Genomic DNA, 27,931 nt, shown 5'->3' on the forward strand with positions numbered 1-27,931 from the left:
CCACTCTGCAGCCGGGCTGGGGTGGCGTCATCGCTGCGGTCGGGGATTGGACAAGCGGGACAATGGGAGTGTTCCATTGGGACCGGGGGTGGGGGGAGTAGACAGAACGGTTTGTTCCTTGGGGCTATTCCACTATGGCTCTGCTGGGGGGACTTGATGAGTCGCTTGGGAGTGAATGAGGGGGCAGTGATAATAGACTGCACCATTTGGGTCTCTGGATGAGGGGGCGGTGATAATGGACTGTCCCATTTGGGTCCTTGGAGGGTGGGGACAGTGATAATAGACTGTGGATAGGTGGGGGCAGTGATAATGGACTGCACCATTTGGGTCTCTGAATGGGGGGGCAGTGATAATGGACTGTTCCATCGGGCCCCTGGATAGGAGGGCAGTGATAATGGACTGCACCATTTGGATGTCTGGATGGGGAGCAGTGATAATGAACTGTGCCATTTGGATCTCACGACGGGGGGTGGGGGGTGTCCAGTGATAATGGACTGTCCCACTGGGTCCTGGATAGGGAGAACAGAGGGAGTGGACTGTGCCACTAATATTCAGGATGGGGGGGAACAGAGATAATGGACCATGCCATTAGGGTTCTGGATGGGGGTAGTGGACTGTACCATTAGGACCCTGGTGGGTGTCCCTCTACTGGGGCAATGGCACACCCCGTGGGGCTGCCAGCAGGGGGCAGAGGGGTGCCCAGGACTGCACCCCATCGGCCATGAGTTCGAGTCCCAGCTCCAGCTTGCATGGAGGCCTGCAGTGGGGGGCTCCCAGGTGTTGGGCCCTGCCCTGCCCTGCCCTCCCCTGGGGGTGGAAGGAAGGAAGGGAGGGAGGGAGGCAGCAGTGTCTTTACACAGACTCTTTATTTTGGAGTTTCTGTCAAAAGTCGGAACAGGTGCGACTGCAAACACGTGAATAATGTTTCCCACAAGCACAGAAATATCACCAGGACACGCTCAGGGGGCGCGCGGGGCCGGAGCCGACACGGGAGCCAGCCCCGGCGCCCTCGGGCCCAGGCAGGGGCTGCCATGCGCCCGCCCTGGGCGGCTCCCCCTGGTGGGTGGGTGGGCAGGGGGCAGCTCTCTCCTCCGCCATCGCCGGGGCGGGGGGCTTTAGCAAGCGCTCGTGGCAGGAAGGCACAAATCAGAAACAAGTCACGTCCCGGGGCCGCCGGAGGCCAAGGAAATCAGCTGGGGTTGGGGGGGCAAAGCGGGGGGGGGCAACACAAGGTCATAGCCGGGTGTGGGTTCACCCCCCCGGTGGGTGCCAGGCCAGCAGAGCTCAGCACGGGGAGAGCGAGCTCTTGAGCCAGCCTCCGCCCCAGGCCCAGGCCGGGCGCCCCCCCCCAAACCCTGCTGCGTGTTGTCGGCAGGCCCCCCAGCTTGGAAAGAGAGAGCCCAGGGCAAGGCCGAGCCCCCCTGGGATGGGAAAGGGGGTGGGGGGCTGCAGAGACCCCCTCCCAGCCCTCCTTGTGGCTCTCCCAGAGGTCCCCGGTGCTCCCGGCCATGCTGCGTCCCAGCTCGGCAGCCCCAACCCCCCAGGACCTTGTGCCTCGTGCCCTGCAAGCTTTTGCCCCCTACCCCTTCCCAGCAAGCCCCCGGCAGCCGCCCCGCACTGCCCTACACCCTGAGCCTGGAGCCCCGCAGGCCCTACCCGTGTCCCTCCATCGGTCCCATGGATTAAATAGCCGGGCGGTGCAGTCCCGGCAGCAGCAGCCCCCCTGCCCCCCGGGGCCCCTATTTGTTCTTCTTGAAGAAGCTGAAGCGTTTCTCGCGGTCCCTCTCCTTGCCCTCCTTGCTGCGCAGGGTGACGGGGCCCTCGGCAGCCGGCACGGGTGGCATACTCATGGCCCGCGTCATGCCCCGGCCCGGCCCCGCGGGCGGCTCCTCTGTGTCCCACTGGGGAGCGGGGGCACCAGCCGCCGAGGTGTTGATCACCCGCATCCAGGTGCTCATCTCCGCCTGGGGGGAGCCAGACGGGGGGGTCAGCGGGGGTCACATGAACTGTGCGGGGGTCCAGGGCTGGCGTGGGGCACCCCCCAGGGGAGGGAGCGGGCAGGACTTACCTCGTCCTTAGCCTGGAATAAATATTCTCTGCCGTCGCTCAGCCTGCAGAGAGAGGTGGACACGGGCTTGACACCTCATCGCCAGCGCCCCACCCCTGCACCTCTCAGAGTTGCCCCACGGCTTGCCTGTCCCAGGGCCCATCCCCCCAACACCCCTGCAGCTTGCACTGTGCCCGGCCACGTGCCCCCCAATCCCACACCCCAAGCTGCCCTGCCCCCCAGAGCCTATGTGCCCCCACAGCCCTGCCCTCCAAAGCCCCCCAGCCTGTCTACCCCCAGCCGCACCCAGTTTCCCAGGGCCCCCCCCCCCCCAGTCTTACCCTGCTCCCCAGAGTCCCCTGTCCAACCTGTGTGCCCCTGGCCTTACCCCAGCCTCACCCAGCCCCCCCACACAGTCTGCGTACCCCCAGACTTACCCCCAGCCCCACCCTGCCTGTGCCTACCCCAGCTTGAAGACATGCTTGCGCTTCTTGTAGTCAAGGGCCACGCTGCACTGGGCGCCCTGCAGGCCAACAGGCGCCTCGCCGTGGTAGGGCACGCCGTGGCCCGCATTCTTGGCGTCCTTGTAGAAGCCGAGGCTGCCCTTGCGCAGGACACAGTACACGTTCTGCCATGACCTGGGGGGCGGGAGGGAAAGGGGTGGTTGGGGTGGGGACAGCTCTGGCCCGTGCTCCCCATGACGGTCTGGGGGGAAGGGAGGTCTCACCTGTTGGCTGCCTTCTTGCCCTGGGCTTCCATCTCCTGCTTGCGGCACAGGGCCCCCTCCATACTCTCCTGGGCAGGGGGCTCAGGTGCCCTGGGTGGGAGGGTGGCGGCATGGGCGGGGTCGGCAATCAGGATGGGGCCCTTGGGGCGGGGCTTGGGCGAGGGGGTGGGGCTCTGCTCCTTATCCTTAGCCAGCGGGTCTGGCCCTGCCCCATTCGTTGCCTCTGTTGTCTCCAAGACCTGGGGGCAAAGGATGGGGCTGGGGCTGCCCAGTGCCTCCTGTGTCTGCCACCCACCCCGTTCCCGTTCCCGTTCCTGTTCCAGGGCTGGAGCAGAGCCCAGGCGTCCAGGCTCCCAGCCATCTTCTCCCTCCCCAGCTCCTCCACTGTCACGCAGGTTCCCCCCCTGCAGGCCCAGCATATACCTGGGAAGACTCTGAGTCGGGGCAGATGCCATTGATGGCGGGCAGCTCCGTGGGGCAGATCTGCATGGTGGGGGTCCTGGGGAGGGGGGGAGATGGTGAGTGGGAGGCAATGAGATCTGTGGGGATGCCCCCTGCCCCCACAGTGCCCAGCCTGATGCCCCTATTACCACTGCCTTCCCACAGCCCTCCCTGTGCCCCTCTTCATGCCCTAACCCCTGCCACGCCCCTTCCCCAGCACAGCTCCTGCCCCGCACCTGGCACCATGGCTGGAGGCTGGCCCCTGCTGCCCATCCAGGGCTGGGGCTGGCTGTGCTGCGGCCGTGGGCTCTGGCTCCGGCACTGGCTCCGGTTCCGGCGGCTGCCTCTTCCTGGCCTCCTCCTCCTCCCGCCGGCACCGCTCCTTCTCCTCCAGCTGGGTGGGGGGCACGGGAGGCAGGGATAAGCTCCTGACCCAGCCCCCCCAGTCTCAGCAGGGCTCGGAGGCTCTGGGCCCCGGGCTGATACACGTGGGGCTGGAAACCTTCTCCTGGACCTAGTGGGGCCACCTGGTTCTGACCCAGGTCTGAGCGGGGCTGTGCTGGGGCATCTGGGGTAAGTGGATGCTGGTCTCACCGCAGTGAGGCGCTCCAGTGCTAGGAAGCGCTCCTCCCAGGCTGCCACCGACTTCTGGAAGCCCTCGTGCCGCTTGATGAGGTTCTCGACTTCGGCCACGCTGCCTCCCAGCTCGGCCGAGCGCACGATGGGCTCCTGGCTGGACAGCCATGCCTCCGCCATGCTGGCATCACGCCCGAACATCAGCACCTCCATCACTGCAGGGAGGAGTGGGGCGAGATGGGCCAGGACCCAGGTGTCTGGGCTCCCAACCTTTTGGGAGAGAACCCGGGCAGAGGCTCCCCATGGCCCTGCTCTAATCTCCCCAGACCCCACTGCCCTCCCAGTGCTGGAGAGAACCCAGGCGTCCGGGCTCCCACCATTCCTGCACCCCAGCCCCCTCACCGATCTGCAGCCAGTCCATCTTGTCCTGCCACCGCTCCCCGATCTCCTTGCGCCGCGCCTGCAGCTCCGACAGCTTTTCTGAGATCTGTGTTTTGGAGTGGGGGGGATGCTCAGGGAATGGGGTTTCCCCCAACAGCTATGTCTGCCGCCTTCCCAGGACATCCAGGCACAAAGCTGCCCAGCTGTGGCAGGACCCCTGGGAGCAGACAAGGAACCCCAGGCCCCCAGAAGCAGACAGAGGCAGGGGGCAGGGGTCTCACCTCATCGGCAGCATAGTGCCCCCTCTCCAGCAGTGCAGTGCCCGTGGCCACACAGGCCGTGAAGCTGTCCGCCCGCGCTTCCACCTCTGCCTTGATCCCGTGGTGGTTCTTGATGACCAGGTCAGCCGAGGACACGTCCCTGCGGGGAGGAGGGGGAAGGGGGTGGCTCAGACACCTGATGCCCCACTCAGCTGCCCGGCCCTGCAGGCTGATGGGGGTGCAAGGTGGACTCAGACTGACTGGTTCAGACTGGGCTGGTGAGACTGGGATAGACTGGATCAGGGTGCTTCAGCCTGGGCTGGGCTGATCTGGGCTGGGCAGAGCTGTGTGGGACTGGGGTAGACTGGGCATGAGGGCTCCAGAATGGGCTGGACTGGTCCAGACTGGGCTGGGTCAGGGTGCTCCAGGCTGAGTTTGGGCTGGGCTGGACAGGGCAAAAGGGGACACAGGGCTGGCCTGGGCTGGGCACCCATCACAGCAGCTGGCAGCCCTCGATCTGCAGCAGCCTGGGCTGTGGCAGGGGGGGCAGCAACGCTCACCGCGGACGCTCGTGGCCCTCGATCTGAAGCAGGACGCCATCCATCCAGAGCAGCAGGTCGCGCACGGCGCGCAGGAAGCGGAACCGGTCGACAGTGTCGAGCAGCAGCTGGCGGCGGCAGCGGCTGCGGGTGCCCAGCGCGGCCCAGGCCTCGCTCACCGCCTGCTCGTGCCGCCCAATGTCCTCAGCCTTCTCGCCTGCATAGGCCTTCTGCAGCCGGCCCGCATCCTCCTGCACCTGCTGCACCTGCGTATGCACCAGGGGGGTCAGCTGGGGCCCACAGCCTGCCCGCTGCCACCCCCCACCTGCCCTGGGCTCCTCGGCTTCTGATCTCCCTCCTTGCCATGGCACCTGGGCACTGGAGGCCTGGATGTCATGTTCAATGGCATGGTGAGAACACTGCCCTCTGAGCCTGTCCCAGCCCCTGTCCCCTGAGCCACCCCAGCCGCAGCCCCGGCACCTGCGCGCTGAGGGCCTGGATGTCATGCTCGAAGGCACTGTGGGAGCGCTGCATGGCCTCGGCCGTGTTGAGGTCGCGGCCCAGCTCGTCGGGCAGCTGTGCCTGCTTGTGCTGCACCTGGGCCAGGGCCTGGCGCGCGTCGTGATAGAAGCGGTGCAGCTCGTAGGAGGCCGCCAGCATCTGGCTGCGCGTGTCCATCAGCTCCAGCAGGTCGGCCCAGGCCTCGTTCAGCCCGTCCTTCCACTCCGCCACCGTGGCACTGTCCGAGTGGCCGCCTGCGATGAGCTCGTCTGCCAGCGCGTTCACCCCGTCCACCCGCTCCTGCCCGATGGCGCTCGTGTCCCGCGAGAACTCCCGGAACTTGTCCCGCAGCATCTGGGGGGGAGCCAGGTGTGAGCCCAGGGGGCCAGGGAGGGAGGTGCAGGGCCAGGCCCCGCAGTGCTACGGGGGGGGGTGGCCAAGAACGCATGGCCCACTGGTCCCCATGACTGCCTGGCGCCCCCCCTCGCACTCACGGTGACGTGCTCATAGTCCTGGCCCAGCTCGTGGGAGGCGGCCACCACCTCGCGCTCCGAGATCCACTGCTCCAGGTCGTCCACGTCCCGCTTGAGCTGACAGAGACGCTGCTGCTCCTGCAGCTGCCCCCGCCGCTCCCCCGCCAGGTCCTTCAGGCTGGCGTAGAGCTTGTCCACCTGGCCCTGCCGCAGCCGCAGCCGCTCACTGTCCGGCGGGGGGAGACAGACAGATGGGGCTGGGTGAGCTGTGGCCTCCCTGGCTCTCCCTGGGGGCCACCTGCCTGAGGGGTAGGTGGGGGCCACACCATGAAGGGCCAGACCAGGCTGGAGAGGTGGGAGGGTATAGGCAGTTTCATCCTAGCTGGAAGCACAGGGCCACGTGAGCCACGGCTTGGCCTCAGGTCCTTCCCAGCATCTCCCAGGGGGCTGCTGGTGCCTGAGGGCTGGGGGGCCATCACACTGGGGTGGGGAGTGCCAGGCCAGGAAAGGAGGGGGGTATGGGCAGTTCTGTCCCGGCTGGGGGGGAGGGCATATGCTTATAGGGCCAGGCTGGGGCTCTGACAACCAGGGTCCCTCTGGCTGCCCCTCCATGCCCCACATAGCCCTGGGAAGGGCAGGGATGGGCCTGGCCAGGCCCCTGGTGCCCCAGGAATGCCACAGACTTAGTGTCTTTGGGGATAGAGGGGGGCCTCAGGTGGGCTCACCTCTCGGGATGCCCGCTGGCCACCATGTCGCGGCTCTGGGCGGAGAGCTGATGGATGGTCTGGGCGTAGTCCTCCAGCGCCTGCTCCAGCACCAGGTGCTTCTTCAGCATGGCCTGTGCGATCAGCTCATCCTGGGGGGAGATGCCAGGCATCAGCGGGGGCTGTGAGTGGAGGAGAGGGGTCCCTGGGAGCGAGGGGAGGGTGGTGTCCTGACCTTGGCCTTCTCCTGGGACATCATGTGCAGCTCCTGCTCGCCCATCCAGGCCTCGGCCTCAGCGGCATCACAGTAGAACTGCTGGGCGGCCTGGGACCGCTCGAGGCGCTGGTGCCGCAGCTCGGTCTGTGCCTGCAGCTCCTCCCAGGCCTCGCGCAGGGCTGCCAGCCGCCCCGCCGGCCCTGCCCGCCGCCCCAGCAGCTCCTGCACCCGTGGCGCGTGGCCCTGCAGCTCCTTCTGCAGTGTCTGCGGCCGGACAGCGGGAGTCAGAACCACGTCCCTGTCCTCCCTGTCCACCCAGCGCCTGCCAACCATCCCCCTGCCCCCTCCCTCTGCCCCAGTCCATCTGAGTGAGGGGCACCCTCACTCTACCCCTGCCCTGACCCAGCTCTGGCCCCTGCCTTTGCCTCTGGCCCCTGCCTCTGCTCCAACCCCAACCTGGTTCTTCTTGATGAGCAGCTGGACGCTGGGCAGGTCCTTGCCATGGTCAGTGGAAACAGCCAGGGGCATCCGCTCATTCACCCACAGCTGCAAGAACACGGTGGAAGTCACGGGGGGGCGAGGATCAAACACCCAGGAGGCCTGGGTTCCCCCTCCAAGCTCTGGGCAGGGGGCTGGGGGGCGAAAGCAGTGGGGGATGGACGCCTGGGTCCCCTCCTGGTTCTTGGAGGGGAGTGGGGGTGAGGGGTGAGAGCAGGGAGCAGCTGCGAGCCGGGACTCCTGGGTCCTCTCCCAGCTCTGGAAGGGCAGTGAGATCTGCTAGGTCAGATCGGGGGGCCTGGGTTCGCTCCAGCTCTGGGAAGAGGGTGTGGTGTAGGGGCCAGAGCCAGGACTCCCGGGCTCTGTCCCCCTGCCCGCGGGGTCGGGGGCAGCCCAGCTGCACGCATGGCCCCTGCCCCCCCACTCCCAAGCCCCTGAGGCCCCTTCCTGTCCTGCTGCAGACCCAGAGCCTGGCCCCAGAACCGCCCTCCCCCGGCGCCCCAGCACTCACAATCTCGTCCTCTAGGTCACGGTTGAGCTGGTGCTCTTCTTTTGAGGCCAAGAGCCGGGCACAGCGGTCCTGCAGCGGCCCCCGCAGCCCCTGGAACTTCTCCTCCACTGCCCGGAAAGTGCCGTCCACCTCGGTCGTATTGGCGTCCTCCTGGCTCAGGGCCTGTGCCTGGGCCCGGATGGCCTCCACCTCTTTCTCCCGCACATCCATTTGGTTCTCCAGCATCTGGAGGGGGGAGATGTCAAAGGGGTGGCTGTAAAGCGCAGGAGCAGCTCCCTCCCCATCCCACTGGGAGTGTCTGGGGAAAGGAGAGGGCAGGAGCCCTGGGGGGCTCTGAGGGCCAGGACGGGGGGAAAGGGGGCCCTGATGGAGGGAGATAGGCGGGGGGAGACAGGCGCTGTAGAGCAGGGGAAGTCCCTATGGGCAAAGGGGACACCCGGGAGGAGTGGGGAGGTCCTGCCATGGGGGGAGTGTTTCCAGGGCTGGGCTGGGCTGGGCTGGGCTGGGGGGCTCTGAGGACCAGAGCCAGGGGCAGGGGGCCCTGCTAGAGGACAGGTATGGTGGGGAAGGGGGGTCCCGCAGGTGAAGGGGCACCCGGGGGGGGAGGGTTCCCAGGGCAGAGCTGGGAGACTCCGAGCGCCAGCCCCCCCAGCCCTGCCCGCTCCTCCGCCCCCCAGCCCTGCCCACCGACCTGCTGCTTCTTGAGGAGGATGTTGACGCTGGTGAGGTCCTTGCCGTAGTCGTCGGACTGCAGCTGAGCTCGCACGCCGGCCAGCCAGGCCTCCAGCGCGCTGCAGCTCTGCGCAAACAGCTCGGCCCGGTTGGCATCGAACAGGCACTGGGCTTTGGTGCGCGTGGTGGACTCCAGCTCGTCCCACAGCCCGTGCAGCCCCCGCAGCTTCTCCGTCACCACTGCCTCCAGCTCCGGCTTCTCCGCCCGCAGCTGCTGCCCTTCCTGCCAGAGGCGCTGTCTGTCAGGGGTCTGGGGGCATCCCGGTGCCACCTGCTCTCAGCCCCAGCCCCACTGCCCTCCCAGTGCTGGAGAGAGCCCAGCACCCCTTGGGGGTGCCAGCCCCTTAGCCCCCCTATCCCCTCCCCCCCCAGGCCCAGAAGGGGATTCAGCCACATGGGGGGAGGTGGGGGGCTTGCCTGCCCCACAGCTGGAGGAGGCGGAGGGCAGCTTACTGCCTGGGAAGGGGACGCGGCTGGGGTCCCCTCTGCTCCTGCCCAGTCCTACCAGCTGCCACAGTGTCGGGGCACCCCGGGTCCGAGGTCAAGCTCCAGCCATGAGGTCTGATGCCCCCTTGCCCTACCTGGCCGCAAGTGATACAGCTGCCCCTGCCCTGCCCTGCCGTGCCCGTGCCCCCCGCACCGTGTCAATCTTGTCCAGCCAGTCCTTGTTGGAGGCCAGCTCGGCTGTGAAGGCCTGGTGCTTCTGCCACTTGGTGTGCAGGTTCCGGGCCTCGTCGTATGACATGTCCTGGGCCGTCAGCATCTTCTCGTTGATCCACAGGGTGAGCTGGGGGCAAAGGGCCAGAGCATCAGGTCTGGCCACTGCCCCCCCGGCCCTGCCCCACCACCTCCCCGCCTTGGGGCACCCCCCAGCTCACCTCCTGGCAGTCCTGGAGGAAGTGCTGCAGCTCCCGGTTGTCCCGCAGCCGCCCCAGCAGCTCGCTGGCGGCTTCCCGGTTCCGCTCGTGCCTGGGGAGAATGGGTAGGTGTGGGCCCAGGCTCTCACCCCCCAGCCCCCACTCCCCTCCAGGAGCTGGACAGAGCCCAGGTATCCGGGCTCCCAGCCCCTCACCTGCTCTCGATGGAGTCGACCTTCTCCCGGACCTTGTCTGCGTGGATGGGGTCCTCGGCCAGGAGCTTCCTCCCGGCAGCCAACAGCCCCTGGATGCGCTCCCCGCTGGCCTCCATGCTGGCCATGAACTCCTCCTGCTTCTTGATGGCGGCCTCGGCGCCCTGCAGAGTGCTGGGCATCTCCGTGTGTGACAGCACGTACTCCTGGGGGGGACAGCGGGGCACACGCGTGATGCCCAGTGCTGCCTCGCCGCAGCCCACGCCCGACACTGGGGGAGCACCCCAGGAGGCGGGGAGGGGGGCTATGGGGCTGGCTGGGCTTGGGGGAAGGAAGGGAGGGCTGTGGTTCTGGCTGGCTGGGCCCAGCGGATGGGTCGGGACAGGTTGGGTCGGGAGCCATGCAGGGTGTGTGTATTTTGGGGAGGAAATGGCCCCATACCTGGTTGCTGAGCAGCCCCTGGACCTGGCGGGCGTCGCGCAAGAAGAGCTGGAAGGCGTGGGCCCGGGCCAAGTGGTGCTGGCGCCCATCCCACATGCGGCCCAGCTCGTCCCAGCCAGTGTCGAGGGCCTGCAGGCGCTGGCGCAGGAAGAGGTGCTGCGGGTCGCTGTGGCCCTGCGTGACGCGGCAGCCCATGGCCCGCAGGCGCTGGCAATCGGGCCGGTAGCGCTCCAGCTCATCCCGCACAGCGCCGTGCTGGGCCAGCAGCCGCTCCGCCTCAGCCGGCGCCGCCGGCTCATCCTCGCAGGCCACGGCCGTCTGCGCCCGCGACAGCCAGGCCTGGAAGTCGTCCAGGTCGCGCAGGAAGCCCTGCAGCTGGCGTGCCTCGCCCAGCGACTCCTCGCGGCGCCGCAGCGTGTCCTGCAGCGCCGCCCAGCCCTCCTGCACCTCGGCCAGGCGCGCCCGCACTGCGCCTGCCTGCTCGGGGTGGCGCCCGGCCAGCGCCTCGGCCTCGGCCCCCAGGCCCTGCACCTTGGCACCGATGGCAGCCAGGTCACGCTCCACGCCTGACAGCTTGCGCTGCAGCGCTGTGACGCCTGCCAAGTCGTTGCCCAGCCCCTGTGTCGACTCGATCAACTTGGTCTTGTCCCGCATCCAGGCCTGCATCTCGTCGCACTCCAGGTGGTAGTTCTGCAGCGTCAGCGCCGATGTCAGCGCCGCCTTCTTCTCCTCTGCCAGCGCCCGGAAGCGCTCCCACCTGCCAGCCAGCAAGGGGGGGTGGGCATGAGCAGGGGGCCAGAGCCCCCACGGTGCGACCTCCCCATGGAGTGACCCCTCTTCCAGGCAGGCCCTGTGTCCCCATGGCACAAGCCCCTTAGATGCTGCCCCTAAGGTCTCCCGCCCAGCTGATCCGTCCGGGCCCAGGTGGCACCTGGCATTGAGCTCCTTCTGCGTGGCCTGGACTCTGTCGCGGTGGCGGTGGTCCGTGCTCAGCAGCTGCCCAGCCACCTGGTTGACGGCGGCCACCCGCGTGCCCAGGGCGTTCACCTCCGGCTCCAGCGTCTCGAACCTGCGGGAGGATGAAGTCAGGCCAGGATGCTCGGCCCCCACTCATGGCCCAAGGGCTGCAGCCCAGCTCCCTGGGGCCCAGGGGGGGGATGCTCTCCCTGGAGCATGCTGGGAAAATCCAGGCTGGCACCACGTGGGGAGCGTGGGCAGGGTACCGCAGGAGCAGCGGTGCATTCTGGGACATCCTGCCATGCAGACAGAGGAAGGGGTAGGGGGTTCCTGCCCCCCCGCCGCCCTCCAGCCCTGTCATGGCCTTGGGGCGGGGTGGGCTGCACAGCCTCATTTGGGCCACGCATGTCCTGGGGCATGCTGGGAAACGCCAGGCTGCTCCCCCATAGCAGGGCCCGACCATGCAGTTGGCAGCAGGCAATGCATTGTGAGATGTTCCCGGGGTCAGGGGTCAGGGGTCGCTGACCTCTGCTGCACGACCTCGAGGTCCTCGAGCTTCTCAGGGATGGTCATGCCGTGGAGCCACTGCTCCTTCTCGCCCATCCAGAGGCCGCAGGCGTCAGCTTCGCTGAACATCTGGTAGAGCCGCAGGGCATCCTGCAGGTCCTGCCAGCGCTGCTCGGCCAGCCTGGCCAGCTCCTGGTACCGCTCCTCCAGGCCCGGCAGCCTCCCCGCCACCTCGGGCGCCTGGGCCAGGGCGGGCGGCAGCGCCTGGGCCTGCTCGCGCAGCGCGGCGATGGCAGGGCCGTGGTTCTGGATCTCCTCCTGCACGTCCTTGTGCTTCTTGGCCAGGCTCTGGGTGGAGAAGAGGTCGTGGCCGACGTCTGGGCTGGAGACGAGGCGCCGGGCATCCACCATCCAGGCCTCCAGGTCGGCGGCATCTGCTTGGAACTGGTGCAGGCTAGCGGCTTCGGCCAGGCGCTGGCCCCGCTCGCCCGCCAGCGCCTCCAGCTGCTGCCACTGCTCCTCGATCTCCCGGAGCCGCTCGGCTACCTCGTGGGCTCCAAAGTGGCCCTCGCGCACCAGCTCGTGGCCCTGGGCCAGGGCCTGCTGCAGGGGCCCGTGGCGCCCGCTCATCTCGTCCCGGAAGGCGTGGTGCTTGCTGATGAGGCGCAGGGCACCCGTCAGGTCCCGGGCGGCGTCCGGCGCGGCCAGCAGCTGCGCCTGCTCCCGCATCCAGGCCTCCTCCTCCCCCATGTCCCAGAAGAACTTCCAGAGGCGCCGCGACTCCTCCAGCTTGGCCCGCCGCGCCCCTGCCAGCCGCACCAGCTCCTCGTAGCCCCGCTCCAGCGTGGACACCCTCTCCTGCACCAGCTGTGGTTCACATGGCTTGTAGCCTGCCCAGGGAGGGGGGTCATTAGCCAGGTGCAACCTGCAGGGGCACCCTCTTGCCCACCCCCCTGGGCATGCAACCCTGCTCCAAGCTCCTGCTGCCCCTCTTGAGCAGGGCAGGGCAGGGACTGGGGCTGGGAGGCAGGCGAGTCCAGGCCATGGGTGGGTGCAACGGGGGACCTAGTAGGTAGGGGAGCCAGCGTGGCAGAGGTGGAGGCGTGGGGCCAGGTGGTGGCCAGGGCTGGGCCATGGGAGGTTGAGCCTCAGGGCTCCAGGCATGGCAGGACCTTGTGGGGCTGGGCCCCGGGGCTCCTGGTGTGGCCAGGACTTAGCAGGGCGCTGGGCCGTGGGGCTCCAGGCATAGCAGGACGATGGCAGGGACTAAGCCACGAGGCACCAGGGCAGGCAGGACCATGGCAGGGCTGGTCTGTGGGGGCGTTACCTTCCCCGGGGGTGGCGAAGCGCTGGGCGGCAGCGCTGATGGCCCGCACACGCTCGGCCTGCACAGCGATGTCAGCCTCCACCAGCGCATGGATCTGCAGCAGGTCGTCCACGCCGTGCAGGTGTTTCCCGAAGTCCTGCGACTGCAGCCGGCCCTGCGCACGGGGGGGATACAGAGTCACAGGGCAGCCCTATGCCTCTCTGCCACCCTCGTGCCCTGCCCTGCGGCTCCATGCGGCACCGGGGCTTGGCCCATGGCATCCACACCCCCCGCGCAGCCCCGGGACACGAGAACACAAGCACTGCGATTGACTGGGTCAGACCCTAGGTCCGTCTTGCCCAGTCTCCAGTGTCACGTGGTGGCAGAGAGCGGAGGCTGGAAGGGAGAGGGACTGAGACCGAGACTGAGCAGGGTTTTCCCCTCTGCTCCTCTCTCACTTGCAGCCTCCAGCATTTAAAGTCTAGGAAGTTTCCTACAAGAACGTGTCCAATGCCTCGGTGAATCTGGCTAAAGTCTCAGCTTCCCCCAGACCCGGTGGCCCCGAGTTCATGCTTTAATCTCACACTGGGTGAGAAAAGACTTCCTGGTGCTCAACTGACTGCCTCCTAGTTTCATGCGGTGAGCCCTGGTTCTTGTCTGGTGAGACACAGGCAATAATAAATCCCTATCGACTTTCTCGTGGCCAATAACACGTTGTAAACCCTTGTCTTGCCCTCAAGCATCTCTTCTAAACCTTGTTGGTCTCTCCTTCTAGAGAAGCCCCTCCAGCCCACAAATCAGCCTTGTTCCTCTTCTCTGGTTCTTCCCCATCCTTTTGGAGGGGCAGGGACCAGAACTGGGTGCAGTATTCGTGGTATGGACACACCAGGAGTTAAAAAAGGGGCATCAGGCCCCCTCTTCATCACCCCTAACGCTGCGGTTGCCTTTTTGATGGCTGCTGAGACGATGACGCTTGTAGCGAATGGTCTGCAGTAACTCCCGCGTCTCGTCCCCGTGTGGAAACAGCTCATGCAGAGCCCATGCCACGGGCCCCGCCAGTGGTACCTTCATCTCCTCCATCCAGTCCATGAGGTAGGCAAGGTCCTGCAGCATCTTCTGGAGGTCGAGGGTGAGCAGCAGGCGCTCGCGCCGGGCGGCCACCAGCTCGCGCAGGTAGTCCCACAGCCGGGCCACGTTGTCACGCCGGGCCAGCACGCGCTTGAGGTCATGGTAACCCTCAGCCTCCAGCTCGGCCGCCACGGCACTGACGGCCTGTACCCGCTCGCTGTAGGCCACAATATCCGTCTCGATGGCCTCATGCTTCCGCACGGCTGCCTCCACCGCCGAGATGTCCTGCCCAAAGTTGTCCTGGAGGGGGAAGGAGGGAGGTGTCACGGGCATGGTGCCAGGGGGTGGCACAGTGAAGTGTAGCCAGGACACCTGGGTTCTCTGCCCAGTTCAGAGTGGGTTGCAGCAGGAGGAGCTGGGAGCCCGGACACCTGCGTCCTCTCCAGATCCAGGAAGGGAGCGGGGCTTGGGTGGTGGGAGCAGAGAGGTCTGGGACTCTGGATGCCTTGCTTTGGGGGGGGAGTGGGGTCTGGAGGACAGGAGCCAGGGGTCCTAGGGTCTTTCCAGCCCTGGAAAGGGTGTAGGGTCTGCGGGGTGAGAGCAGGAAGAGCTCGGAGCCAGGACACCTCCAGCTCTGGGAGGGGAGTGGGGCTGGGGCTTAGAGCAGGGGGCTCTCCCGGATCTGGGCCCAGGCCGGCAGTGGGGGAAGGGCCCGGAGGGCAGGACCCAAGGCCCTGGCACGGCTCCCAGCAGCTCACCTGGGACACAAGGCGCTGGTTCTCGCTCAGCCAGGTCTCGCGCATGGCCGCCTTGCGGTCGAACCGCGCCGCCAGCTGCTCCAGCTTCTCCTGCCGGATCAGCTCGTTCCGCAGAGCCAGCTCCCGCTCGTGCTCTGCCTTCTCCAAGCGCTCCCAGGCCTGGGGGCAGGGAGGGACATGGGCACCGCGGGGCAGCAACAGCCGAGGGCCCACCCAGCCCTGGGGTTTGAACAAAGCCTTTGCCCGGTGCTGGGCTGCGGCTAGCTCTGGGGTGGCATCGGGGCTGGGGATACGGGGCCCCCACCCGGTGCTGGCCATGCGCACCCCGCACCTTGTTGATGTCGGAGATGAGCTTGCCCTCCCGCGGCGTGTAGGCCTTCTGGTTGTTGGCTCGCATCTTGCTCTGGATGGTGAAAAGCAGCACCTCCAGGTTCCCCTTCTCCGTGAACCTGCCAGATGGGACCGGGGGGCGGTCAGGCGGCGCCTAGAGGCAGCTGCTACCCTCCAGACCTGGCACCACCTCCTCTGAGCCCCATGCTGGCTGGGACACCCCAGACCCTCCCAAGGTGGATAGGAGGAGTCTTCTTTGAGCCTGCCTGGCTTGGGCCCGGATCGGGGCCTCTTGGAGAGGAACGGCCCCTGCCCTGCCCCCAGCGTCTAGGGCTGGCAGGCAGAGATCCCCGGGGGTGGTGCCAGCCGTGTAGGCACGGGGCCCAGCTCAAAGCACCCTTCCCAGGGCGAGGGAGGGAGCAACCGGCCTGGCTGGTCTAGCGGCACAACACCCACGGCCACTCCGTTCCCAGGCAGGATACTCCCACGATGCCCTGGGCCGGGGGTGGGCACGCACTTGGGGGGCTTCTCAACGGTGCGGTAGGTGTTGAAGGCCTGCAGCTGGTTCTGGACGCCGGCCAGGGAGTTGGCCAGCTGCCGGTCGTTCAGCGTCAGGATGGTCTGCTCGATCCACTGCAGCAGGTCGGACGCCAGCGTCTCGTACTTCTCGATCAGCTTGTCGGCCTCGATGGCCGAGTCCAGCACCTGCCACGGGGGGAACACGGGTCAGGCGCCGCACCGGCCCCGCCCTCGAGCCAGGGCTTGGGGCTCATCCCCCAAACGGCCCCGTCCCCCTGCGCCCCGCGGTACCTTCCCGATGCGCTTGCCCTCCACAGCCAAGGCCTTCATCTTGGAGAAGTAGTGGTAGTAGGTGGCCACGTAGGTGATGATGGACTTCTCATCCGGCTGGTCCACGTTGACATCTGCGGGGGGCAGGGGATGGGGCGGGGGAAAGAGTCCTGTGCGTCAGAGAAATGTCCTCGCCCCTCCCCACAACACCCCCGGCCTTTCCCTGCTCTGGACCCCGGGTCATGGACAACCCACGTCTGCACGCGTGTCGGCGGGACGGGAGCAGAGGGCAAGCATGCTTTGCACTGTGGGCAAACCAGGCCCGTGGCCCTTTGCTCGTGGTAAATCTGGAGGGGTGGGCATAGGGGGCCTGGGTTTTCCCAGCATACACCGTACTACAGGCAAAGCAGACCCACGATCTTCTGCTCATGGTAATTTTTCTGGTGGGGGGAGACCTGGATTTTCCCAGAATGCACTGTGCCTGGCCAGTACCCCAGTGGGAGAGCCCAGCCAGCCCCCCGGCCCTCCCCGGACGGCGCCCACCTTCAGGGTCCAGCAGCTTGGTGAGCCCCAGCTCGCGCTCAGCCACGTTGAAGGCATTCTGCAGGTTGTAATGCGCGTTGCACTTGCGCAGCGTCTCGATGTCGATGAGGTCCGGCCTGCGTGGGGGGCAGGGGGTCACCAAGACAGCGGGGATCTCCCCCCCCCACTTCTTCCCACCTCCAGTGGGATCTCCCCACAGCCCCTGGCTGACCTGTGCTTGTGGATGATGGCATTGAAGGCCAGCCCGTCCCTCCAGCTGGTGGTGAAGTTGTGCACATTGACGTTCTGGTACCTGCGAGGCCAGGCGGGGCCGTGAGGAAAGGGGCACCTCTGCCCGCTGCTCCAGATGTTGCCCCCAGGTCAGGCCAACCCCTGCCTCCCCCCACCCCCAGACCGGGCCATGCCCCTGGCCCCAGCCTACCCCGCCGTCTTCATCTGGCACCACAGCAGCAGGGCATCCTTGGCTGACTTCTTCTCCTTGTTGTCCTCCGTCTCCACGCTGATGTCTTGGATCTGGGGGAGGCATTGCAGGTGCGGGCGGGTGTCAGAGACCAGCTCAGGCCAGGCGGGGGGCTCCGGTGCCCCCCTGCCCCCGGCAGGACACACCCCGGGAGCAGCCCAGCTCAGGGCAGGGGTGGGGGAGGCAGGGAAGGGGGGGCTGGGGGGTTTAGGCACCTGGAAGCGGAGGATGATGGTCCAAATGAGGCCGAGCGTGAGGCGGTGGTTGCCGTCCACGATGTCGTGGGAGCCCATGTTCTCCAGATGCACCTTCTGCTCCTTGAGGAACTGCAGCGCCTTGTCCACGTTCTCCAGGCAGTGGATGCGCATCCGGCCCTTGGTGGGCTTGGGCTGGGGGGGCGGGGGGCGTGAGACGGCGGCACTCCAGGCTGCAGCTGGGACCCCCACACCGGCCCCTCCGAATACCCCCGACCCAGCCCTGCCTCCCTCCAGCCCCACTCCCACCCAGGACAAAGGACCCACAGCTGCCCTGAACCAGGAGCCTGGATGCCCGGGCTCTATTCCTGGTATCTTCTTGCCCACCCGCAGTTTCCTCCTCTCCCAGCTCTTGGCCATCCAGACCAGGGGACAGCTTAGGTGAGAGGGACAGGGCAGGAGCGGCTCCGGCAGACGCTGCCAGGCAGCTCCAGCTCCCGGCCTGCCAGGAACCAAAGGAACCGGTCCCACCCCACCCTGCGCACCTGGGGCAGGTGCCCTACCTTGGGGACAGGGCCCTCGGGCTGGGCTGGTGGCTTAGGGCAGTGGCTGGGAGCCCAGACACCTGGGCCCTCTTGTCTGGGAGGGGAGTGGGGGCTGGACGCTTGGGTCCTATTCAGGCAGAGGGGGTGGGTGGGTCAGGACAGGGAGACCAGACACCTGGGCTCTATTTCGGCAGAGGGGGTCGGGCGGGTGCCAGGACACCTGGGCTCCCTAGCCGGGGCGGGGGGGGGGCACAAGGCCTTTCCTCACCAGCTGCTCTCCCGAGAGCACCTCCAGCAGACGGATGAGCATGCGGCCATCGCGCAGGTCGCTGTACAGGTCCCCGATGCGGCAGGTCACGCGCGCCAGGTGCGAGTTCACCCACTTGGTGAAGGTTTTCTTCTGCACGGCCTCACGCTCGTCTGCAAGGGCAAGGGCAAGGGCAAGGGCATGGCCGGACGCCCCACTCAGGCACAGGCCCGCAGGGACCCCCCCATCCCTGCAGCGTGGTGCCCCTGGGACCGGGGCAGGCCTGGGCAGAGCACCCCCTGCTGGCTGCCCCTGGGAAAGCCCTGCAGAGTCCCTGGGGCGTCCTGTCTGGAGCTGCCCAATCCATGGGGCCTGCGAGGCATCCGGGGACCCCGCCCTGGTCCCCCGCCCCGTGAGTCACGCTGCTCCCTGGCTGTGGGCCGGCTCCCAGGGTGCCCGCCTGCCCGCCTGCGGCCCCGTCTGGGCAGGTGGGGCTGGCAGGAGCGCGGGACAACGAGATAGGATCTGTTCTGCCAGCCACAGGCCGGAGCCGAGCATGCGGGGAGCGGGCGCAGCCGGAGCTGCCCGCAGGCTCCTGCGCCGGGCAGAGCCAGCTCCGGGCGCCCTGCATCAGCTGTGGGGGGCCTGGCTGGCAGGGCAGGAGTGGGGGGCACCAGCAGAGCTGCGGGGGGGCAGGGGCTGCAGGTCGGGAGTGAAGGGCACCGACAGGGCAGAGGGGGGCAAGAGGCTGCAGGTCGGGAGCGAGGGGCACAGGGAGGGCGGGGGGCTGCGGGGCAGGCTGGTTGCACAAGGCCGTGCTGGCAGCGGCTGTGGACAAGTCCAGGCTGGAGCCTGGATGTGAGAGCAGGAGGGCGGAGGGCAGGGGGCAGGGGGGACATCTCACAGTTTCACCAGGGCAAAGTACACCCCCCACGCACACACACACACACACACACACACACACACACACACACACATCAACTGCATTGACACACCGGGGTGCACACACATGCATACGCCCATGCCTTGCGAGCCTGCCACGGGGCCCACGCCCCGGCTGGGACACACCGGGGTGCGCACACACGCAGATACACATATGCACACGCCCATGTGTGCACAGCTCTGCTCCGTGTTTGCTCAGAGCACGCAGGGCCGGCGGCAGACAGGCAGACGGACGGCAGGAGGCAGGACCCCACCCTGCACCGAGGCCGCGGGAAAACAGAGCGGAGTCCAGGAAAACAGCCCGGGGCTGGGACGGGACAGGGGCTGGGGGTGAGGGCAGGGGCAGCCCGGGGTCTCCCAGCGCTGGGAGGGGAGGGGAGTGGGGGGCAGGCGCCCGGGGTCTCTCCCGGCTCCAGCCCACGACGCTCTGCCTTCCCAGATGGCTGGAAAGAGCCCGGGCGTCCGGCCGCCCCCCTCCCGGCAGCGCTCTCATCCACAGCCCATTTCCATGAGCCATCTGGGCTGTGCCTCGCCCAGCAACAGGTGTCTCAGGCGGAGGCGGGGGGGCGGAAATGGAGTTGGGGGGTGCTGAGAGCCCGGACGCCTGGGTTGTCTCCCAGCTTGGGGAGGGGAGTGGGCTGCAATGGGTCAGAGCTGGGAGCCTGGACACCTGGGCGCTTTTTCCAGCCCAACCCGGGGCCCGGCAGGACTCCAGCTCCCGGGAGCTGTCTGTCCCCTTGACCTCCACCAGCCCAGGGGGGATCGGGCCCAAATGGGGCCCCTGGCAAGGACAGGCCCTGCTCCCTGCCCCGTGCGGCTGGTTTCGCGCGGCCTCTGCTATTTACTCCTCAGGCCACCAAAAACTCTTGCCGGAGCTGGAGGGAACCCAGGTGCCCCCCCCGGCCCTGCTTCCCTCGCCAAGCCGGAGAGAGCCCCGGTGTGCGGGCTCCCTGGCCCCTTGCACTAGTGCCCCAAAAACCACTATTCCCCCCCCAGCGATGGAGAGAACCCACGGGGCTCCCGTCACACCCCAACCTCCAACGGCCCCTGGCTGCACGGGGCCAAGAGCACGGCTCCTGCTCCCCCCACACCTCGGGGGAAGGCGGGTGTCCCCGGCACGTCCCTGCCAAGCCTGGTGCCGCGGGAGCTAATTCCTAGCAGCACCTCGGGGATTAGTTGGCAGGGTGGAAGCTCCCACGCGGCTGCCTGGCGTGGCCCAGGACCCCCCAGCTGGGGGCAGCTCTGCTGTGGCCGGGGCGAGCTGGGGGCACCCCCAAGCCCCCGCCCCGGCGCTCACCTTGCAGCTGCTTGAAGCGGCCCTCCAGGACGTTGGCGTACTGGGCCGCGTTGACAAAGGCGGCAGGGGACAGCAGGGGTGAGGGGGGCGCCTCCATGGGCCCCTGGAACATCATGGGGGTGCCGGGGGGGGCCGGGGCACACAGCCGGGTGCGGGCAGCGAGGCAGGCGTGTGCAGGGCTGGAGCCAGGAGCCAGGAGCCGGAGCCTCGGCCTCCTCCCAGCTGGCAGGGAGGGGCGGGGGGGGCAGGGCGGCGCGGGGCATTTACGTAAAAACAGGTTGGGCTGCTCTGTTGTGCAAGGGGGGGGTGCATGTGAGTGAGTGTGTGTGTGTCCCGGACGCCTGAGTCCTGTGTGTGCCTGTGTTGCAGCCACCTGCGGCTTGTGTGCGTGTCCCGGACGCCTGTGTCCTGAGCGTGTTTGTGTGTTTGCCTCTGTGTCTGTGCACGTCTGCGTGTCTGCGAGTGTGTCCCGGATGCCTGGGCTCTGTTTGTCTATATGTCTGTGCATCTGTGCGTGTCCCGGACGCCTAATTGTGTGTGTGTGTGTCAGATGCCTAGTTGTGTGTGTGTCTGTAAGTGTTCCCTAGAAGCCTGGAGTGTGTGTGTGTGTGTGTGTGTGTGTGGTGTGCACGCGCGTGCGCACGCGTGCACCCCGGATGCCTTGGGGGGGTGCGTGTGCATGCATGCATGCACCTGAGCTGGGATGTGGTCAGGGTCACACAACGGAGGGCATGAGAGCGCGGCACGGCTGCCTGGGCTCCCAGCCCCCTGCTCCCAGCCCCAGGCCCCGGCCCCCGGCCCCCAGCCCCCCTCTCCCACCCGCCAGACAAGGCCATGAGCTCACCCCGCACATCGCCGACACAACGGATTTACGCCTATTGTCACTGAGCCCCTGCTCTGTGTGCCTGGGCTCAGCTGAGCCCGTCGCCAGGCGGGGACCGGGCTGGGGGCTGGGGGCTGGGGCAGGGCCATCTCCAGTGCCCCTCCGCACGGGCCTCACCCTGCCCCTGCCGGCAAACCCACCTCGTTACTGCTCCCAGCCAGGATTCGGGCCCTGGCTAGACCCTGAGGGCACATGAAGCCCCCGCCCCATGTCCAAGGCCTGGGGGCACGTCCTCCGGCTCCCAGAGCTGGAGGGAACCCAGGTGTCCGGGCCCCCAGCCCCCTCCGCTCCAAACCCCCTTCCCAGAGGTGGAGGGGACCCAAGTACCCGGGCTCCAAGTCCTCCTTGCTCTAACCCCTGGACCCTACTGCCCCCCAGCCCAGGAGACAGCCCAGGCGTCTGGGCTCCCAGCCCCCACTCTCCTCCCAGGACAACTCTCGGCTCCTACCGGTGACACTCCCCCCATCCCCGGCGTCCCCGACCCCGCTTTGGGCTTTCCCTGCCTTATCACCCAGCCGCCGGACTTTGGTCAGGGACGACCCCCCAGCCCTGTTTACCCGGGGAGTATCAGTCTGTTTGACCCTGGGGGGGGCATTAGCCTGCTCCAGTCCCTTCCAGGACCCAACGCCAGGCCCCTGGCCCCTCCCCGAGCCTGGGTGCTGGGGGGCACAGCTGGGGAGCTGGGATGCACAGGGATGGAGGTGGGGGTCCGTGGGCTGGAGGGATCCCCACCGGGGATTCGGTCGGGTGGGCCGGGGCAGGGCAGGGCTGGGCGGGGAGGGAGGGTCCCCGCCAGGCTCCTCCCCAGCGCTGTCCCAACCCATTACTATGGGAACTGTGGGGCTGGAACGTGGTCCGACTGGTTCCACGGCACAGCTGTGGGAGGCACAGACAGGCAGACGGAGGGACCGGGCAGGCAGGGAGGTGCATGGTGCGGGTGGCTCTAGAGGGGGCACGGAGCCACCGAGGGTCCCTCAGCTCCCCTTTCCAGCGCTGACGCTGGCCCCCAGGCTCCCTGTTGTCCCCAGTCCTCAAATGTGGGGCAGGTCACAGGCCGCCGGGGCACCGCCAAGGCGCAGAACGCGTCACACCCACGTCCGTGGCTCGGGACCCTCCCCGCGGCCGCATCCCACACCCCAGATCCCAGCCAGGGCCGTGCCCCAAATTCTCACTCCCACATCCTGGCTGGAGGCGCGCCCCGAATGCTGTCAGCCCCAGGCTGTCCCAGGCACAGCTGCGCCTGAACCGTCCCCCCACCCACCGCACCCCTGGCACCCCTGCCCGTCGCCGCACCCCCGCCTACCGGCCAGCGCCTTAATACGGGAGCGCTCGAAGAGGCGCGCGGAGCTGTTCTCATTGTCCCAGTCCTCGTCCGCCACCTCCCAGCGGTTGTTGATGTCGTTGTACTGCTGCTGGATCTCCAGGCTGTCGTAGTCCGTGGGCGACAGGGTGCTGCTCATGGTGCCCGCCGCGGGGTCCCCGCATCCACCTGGGAGGCCAAAGCCAACGGTGACGCCCTCCAGGCCGTGCCCCAGCTGCTGCCCCCAGAGCAGGCCTGGATCGCTGCCCAGTGGAGGCAACAGGTCTCTGCCCCATCCCCACCCTCTGCACCAGTGGGTGCTGCAGGATCAGGCCTGGATCGGGGCCCCCCTGGAGAGGTCAGGCCCCTGCCCATGGGGGCCGAGTACCCACCTGTGAGGCCGGGGATCTGTCTGGGGTCTCTGGTGCTCAGCTACAGCATGGCCTGTGTGCCCCGGAGAGCCTGAGAGCAGAGGCAGTGCCGTGAGCTGCCAACACCCTCCTGCCCCCAAGCCCCACGCATCAGTGGGCACGAACCCCTCGGGCCCTTGAGTGCTGGCCTTGGGGCCTGGGGCGCCAACAGAGCCTCACGTGGTGCCCCCCGGCACACCAGCTGATCCCAACCCCCTGCATGGCTTTAACCCCCCAGTCCCTACCCCGCTCCCCTCGCCTCCCCTCCCCTCCCAAAGCAGGGAGAGAAGCGCGGCACCTGGACTCCAGTCCACTACCTCTCCCACGGGCCACAGTCTCCCAGGCAGAAGCCTCCTGGCTTTCGGGGCAGGGTTACCAGCCCCTTGGCACCCGGCAGTTCCCCAGCTGCTCGCTGCTCTGCCCTGCAGACCCCCAGTCCCTGGGCTGGGGCAAAGCCGGGAGTGGGAGCCTGCCCCTCCAGCAACGCAAGCCCAGCAACGTTGCAGCCCCCACGTCATGCCTGGCACTGCAGCCTCTGGCCCCGATGCTCTGCCCCCGGAGCCTCGGCCAGACTCTGCCCAGCCCACGCATGCCCAGACCCACCCGGGCATGAGCGCGGGGTCCCTGGATGGGTAAGAGCATATCCGAGAGGGAGCCCGGACACCTGGGTTCACTCCCTGGTCTTGGAGGGAAGTGGGTGCGGGGAGGGTGCGGGGCTGGGAGCCCAGTGCGTCGGTTCTCTCTGGCTCTGGGGGGGAGTGGGGGTAACCCTAACCCTAACCCTGCCCCAGATCCACAAGGCATGCCTCACTTTCCCCTATGGTAACACGAGGGGAAGGCCCCCTTGCCCCTCCCTGGTCACAGAGGGGGGTCGTCAGCAAACCACCGCCGGCTGGGGGGTGCCGTGGAGGGCCACGGGCTGCACGTGGTCCCCCCGCCCCCATTCCAGCCCTGCTCCGTGTCTCTCTGCCCTGTTTGGGGCCTGCTGACAGGCCTATCCTTCACCCCGCTCCCGCCAGGAGGCCTCTGGTGCCCTTTATTTATGCCGTTGCCTGGCATCCTGGCATCCTGGCCCCTGCTCGGCTGCCACCAGCAGCGCAGAGCATCCCCCGGCCCCCCATCCCTTTCTGCCCCCCACGCCAATCGCACAGCCAGGCTACGGCAGATCCAGAACAGGACCCGGGCTTCTGGGCTCCCCGTCCCCCTGCTGCGACCCCCAAGATCCCAGTCCCCACCCGGAGTGGGAGAGAGCCCGGGTGTCCGGGGTCCCAGCCCACAGCCCCCTCTGCCCTCCCGGAGCTGCGGGAGGACTTGGCGGTCCGGGCCACGGGCTGCTCGGGCAGCCAGCCCCACCTGCGGTTGCTGCGCTCGGCGTCCCCGACACTTCCTCTGCTCGGACCCCCAGGCTCCGTCCCTGCGACGTCCCCCGGCTCCGTCCTGCCTAGAAGCAACAGGAGAGGCAGGAATGTGAGCCCGGAGCAAGCCCGGCCATGAGCAGAGCCCCCCGCCCCTGGACACAGGCCTGACGCGGATGAGGAGGGAGACCCCCACCCTGAGACAGGGCTGAGGGAGCCCCCCGACCCGGACAGAGGCCCAGCACGTGGCTGGGGAGACCCCGACCCAAACGCAGGACTGGAGCCTGAGGGCAGACCCCAGACCCAGGCCTGGAGCGCGACTGAGGGGAGGACCCTCGACCCATGCTGCAAGCATAACCCCGGTGCAGCTGAGGGGCTTCCCGAAAACAGGCCCCATGTACCAGGGAGACCCCTGATCGTGTCAGGGTGCTGCTCAGCCCGCGGGGGTGGTCCAGAGCAGGCTGGCGGACCCCCCTAGGCGGGCTCGCAGCCCCAGAGCCGTATGTGGTGCTCCGCCCGCACAGGGCCCCGTGCCAACCAGCATCATCTCCCGCCTGCTCATCCCCGGATTACACCGCTGACCGGGCTCCTGCTCCAAGCCCGGGGCCCCCGAGGAGGCTTATGCTCTTAAGGCCGTGGCATAAATAGCCCGGGGCCCTGAAAGCAGCCTGCAGCGGCCTGCCTTCCCCACCACGCTGGCGCCACGGCCATTAGTCTGCTGTCAGCATGGTCAGCAGTGGGACCCGCGCCGAGGTGTTTTGGGGCCAGGCGTGCCAGCATAGGACTGGGAGGTGGGGGTGGAGGGAGCCAGGATGCCTGGGTTCGGTTCGGGGAGAGGAGCAGAGCGGGACGGGGAGCCCCGACCCCCAGGATCCCTCCCTGCTCTGGGAGAGTGGGGGTGTTGGGGTAGAGTAAGGGTCTCTGCAGCTCTCTGGGGTAAGGTGTACACAGCCCCGCACCCAGTGCTGCGATGCAGCCACCTCTGGGGTAGGGTGCTCGAGGACTGTTTACACAGAGACCCTGCGCCTGGTGCCCAGATGCGACCGCCTCTGTGGGGGGAAGCGTGAAGAGAACATCCTAAGCCCACGGACCATTTTGTTCCCCTCCCTATGGTGTTAGCTGCCCCTCTCCAGCCCTCCACAACCCAGACCCACCCCAGCACTCACTAAGTACCACCCTGGCAGCCGGCCAGAGAAGGGCACCCTGCATGCCCTGCCAGCTCTCACATGCCACCCCGCTGCCCTTGCCCAGCATCTTAAAATCAGCAGGGGACAGCTGGCCAGCATAGCGTCTCCGAGCCAGCGAGGTCTTGGGGGGCTGCGCGGGGTGTCGGTGTCCCTGGCCAGCCAGGCCAGGCCAGGCCGGCTGGGCTCCATCCGGGAGCTCTGCCCAGCCCGGGCTGGAAGAGGGCAGGAGCCCTGCAAGCTGCAGCCCCGGGGCTTGCGGAGAGGCCTTGTGGTGACATCCTGCCAGCCTCCCGGTTACCCCTGCCCTTCTTCCCACCCAGGACTCAATGCCGCGTCCTGTCCGGCCCCCCAGGGAGTGCAGGGTCCAGCCGTGCACACACGCACATGCACACACACACAGAAGCGCTCTACCCTCGCCCTCTCCACACGCACGGAGAGATGACCCCCCCAGATCATGACAGACCGGCAGATCTACCCGGACACACGCGCGACGCAGATGCATACGCATATATACCCGGTGGGCCCCCCCAGCCTGGCTCAGCGCAGCGCGGGCGCACCAGCAACATGCAGGCACACGGATACACTAACACACAGACACAGGTACACACACACGCACACGCAAACACACGGCGCCTCTGCCACACAAAGGCACCCGGCCATGCACAAAGAGCCAGGCGCACACCGGCAGCGAGTCAGCAACACACACGCATGCACACTCACACGCACGCAGCCAGCACCGCAGCGCCCTGCCCCCCTCCCCCACTCCCTGAGGATCTCGCACCCCTCCCCCCCCGCCTCCTCCCCCGGGGGCACAGACCGGCTGCATCGCAGGGCCTTTTGCCACCCAGGTGACACCCATCATCCTCCCATCCTTGCGTCCATCTGTCCCCCCATCTGGGCATCTCCAGCCTGGCTCCCCGCCACCCACCCACATCCGTCCAGCGGGGAGGCCGGGACCCCCTGCACAAGAGGATGCACAGACAATACCCCAGCTCACCTACCTCCCAGGGGTCCCCGGGTCCTCAGCAGCCAAGCAGAGCCCCCAGCCCCTGCAGGCAGGCAGGCAGGCAGGCAGGCAGGCAGGCAGGGCACCGGCCGGGCAGCGTTGGCGCTGGCTGCGGCTCGGTGTGCGTGTGCGTCACCCGCAGTGGGGCGCTGGGCAGGCAGGCAGGCGCGCTACAGCATCCTCTGGCGCCCACCGGGGCTCCGGCAGCCGGCTACCGCCTGCCCGCCTGAGCCAGCCAGCTGGCCCCGCATGCACACGCACGGGGGGGAGGGGAGGAGACAAAGGAAGGGGCTTCTCCAGCCGCAAGCGGGGTGGGAGGCAGAAGGCAGGGCTGGAGCAGGGGCCGCTTGGCACAGGCCCCATGGGAACAGGGTCCCTCCCCCAGCCAGCACGGGATTGCAGCTGCTTCTGGGGTGGGCGTCGGGGTGGGGATACAGGGCCCCTTGCCTGGTGCTGAGATCCGGCTGGTTCTTGGGGGGCATCGGGGCTTGGGACATGGGGCCCCTCACCTGGCGCTGGGATCCAGATGGCTTGGGGGGGGGGGGCTGGGGATACGGCGCCTCGCATCTGGCGCAGGGATCCGGCTGACTGGGGGGGTTGGGGCTGGGGACAGAAGGCCTGAGATGCAGCCACCTCTGGGGAGGGGTGCTTCAGGAGCTGTTCAATAGCCGCCGGTGACTCTGCCCAGCTGTGTAGGACAGGAAGTGAAGAGCGATCCCCAGGGCAGCGACATCGCTGGCTCCTGGGACCACCCTGGGCCCCCTCTGACCCTCCCACAGGGCCATGAAAGGGGGCTCGTGGCCCCAGTGGCAGAGGGTCTGGTATATAGGCCTGGGGCCTGCATTTGGGCACCGGGTGAGGGCACCCCTATATGAGCAGCTGCCCCACTCCAGAGGCAGCTGCATTTCAGGGGATCCCTGTATCAATAGCTCCCCACCATGCCCCACCCCAGAGCCAGCCGCATCCCAGAAACCCCCCGACTTACCCAATGCAGCGTTTCCGGAGAACATCGGGGCCGTGTGATTTACAGCCCCAGCCTTTCCCTGCCTGGCTGCAGGGGGGCTGGGACCCAGCTCCCCCAGGGCAAGGGCTGCAGGAGAGGGAAGGTCCGCCTGGCGGGCTGGTCTCTGGCTGTAGTCCCCCACCCCCGGGTGAGCCCCTGCCTGAGCTAAACTGGGAACGAGAAAGCTGAGCCCTGCTGTGCTGCCTTGCACCCGGACCCGGACCCGGACCCGGACCCTGCGGTCTGTGAAAACCCAGAGCGGCCCCCACTTGCTCAGCGCAACCCTGTGCCCCTGGGGGTGCTGGCAGATTTGGGGGGTAAGGGAGGGGGTCTTGGCGGGGGTGGGGGGGTACCCCACTCTGAGAGATCAGAGTAGGAGGAGGCTGGGAGCCAGGACATGTGGGATAACAAGAGGTTTAGTGGCGGGGGGCTCGGGAGCCTGGATGCCAGGGCTCCCTCCTGCCTTGCGGGTGGGAGGCAGAGTTGGCAGCAGGGCTGCCTGGGCTCTAGCCCCGCTCTGAGAGGGGAGCGGGGGGTGGGTTAGACCAGGGGGGCTGGGGGCCAGGACACCTGGGTTTTCTCCCAAGCCTGGTGGGCTGGAGCAGGGGGGTCCAGGAGCCAGGACACCCGGGTTCTCCAGCAAGCTCCGGAGCCGTTGAGGGGGCTTTCGTGGGGGCGCCAGGGATGGGAAGCGGGACGCCTGGGGTCTGGGCCCAGCCCAACAGAC

General features: G+C 67.8%; 1 protein-coding gene and 1 long non-coding RNA gene across 3 annotated transcripts; one reads left to right on the top strand and one right to left on the bottom strand.

Moving 5' to 3' along the window:
• Positions 1-847: 847 nt before the first annotated feature.
• SPTBN2 (spectrin beta, non-erythrocytic 2) lies at positions 848-26,417 on the bottom strand. Of its 2 annotated transcripts, XM_059718371.1 has the most exons (38): positions 26,197-26,417; positions 24,007-24,094; positions 22,636-22,705; positions 22,247-22,432; positions 17,843-17,994; positions 17,051-17,224; positions 16,797-16,888; positions 16,587-16,667; positions 16,376-16,491; positions 15,854-15,966; positions 15,561-15,748; positions 15,045-15,162; positions 14,714-14,872; positions 13,953-14,255; positions 12,909-13,062; positions 11,601-12,471; positions 11,049-11,186; positions 10,118-10,874; positions 9,680-9,882; positions 9,486-9,576; positions 9,248-9,394; positions 8,567-8,830; positions 7,876-8,100; positions 7,323-7,412; positions 6,885-7,130; positions 6,671-6,801; positions 5,967-6,171; positions 5,452-5,826; positions 4,993-5,237; positions 4,454-4,592; positions 4,194-4,278; positions 3,810-4,006; positions 3,452-3,609; positions 3,198-3,273; positions 2,775-3,013; positions 2,512-2,685; positions 2,069-2,111; positions 848-1,964 (listed from the first exon to the last, which is right to left on the bottom strand). In XM_059718371.1, the coding sequence occupies exons 4-38, from the start codon at positions 22,401-22,403 to the stop codon at positions 1,740-1,742; spliced, it is 7,131 nt and encodes a 2,376-aa protein (XP_059574354.1). In that variant the 5' UTR covers positions 22,404-22,432; positions 22,636-22,705; positions 24,007-24,094; positions 26,197-26,417; the 3' UTR covers positions 848-1,739. The 2 variants fall into 2 exon arrangements, with proteins under 2 accessions (XP_059574354.1, XP_059574353.1); XM_059718370.1 differs by lacking the exons at positions 22,247-22,432; positions 22,636-22,705; positions 24,007-24,094; positions 26,197-26,417 and adding an exon at positions 20,061-20,826.
• LOC132245717 (uncharacterized) lies at positions 13,058-13,597 on the top strand. The gene is made up of 2 exons (XR_009457445.1): positions 13,058-13,235; positions 13,352-13,597. It is a non-coding gene; the product is annotated as an uncharacterized LOC132245717 (long non-coding RNA).
• Positions 26,418-27,931: the final 1,514 nt, after the last annotated feature.

The sequence above is a fragment of the Alligator mississippiensis genome, chromosome 15 (genome assembly GCF_030867095.1).
Source record: "Alligator mississippiensis isolate rAllMis1 chromosome 15, rAllMis1, whole genome shotgun sequence".
Taxonomy (NCBI): domain Eukaryota; kingdom Metazoa; phylum Chordata; order Crocodylia; family Alligatoridae; genus Alligator; species Alligator mississippiensis.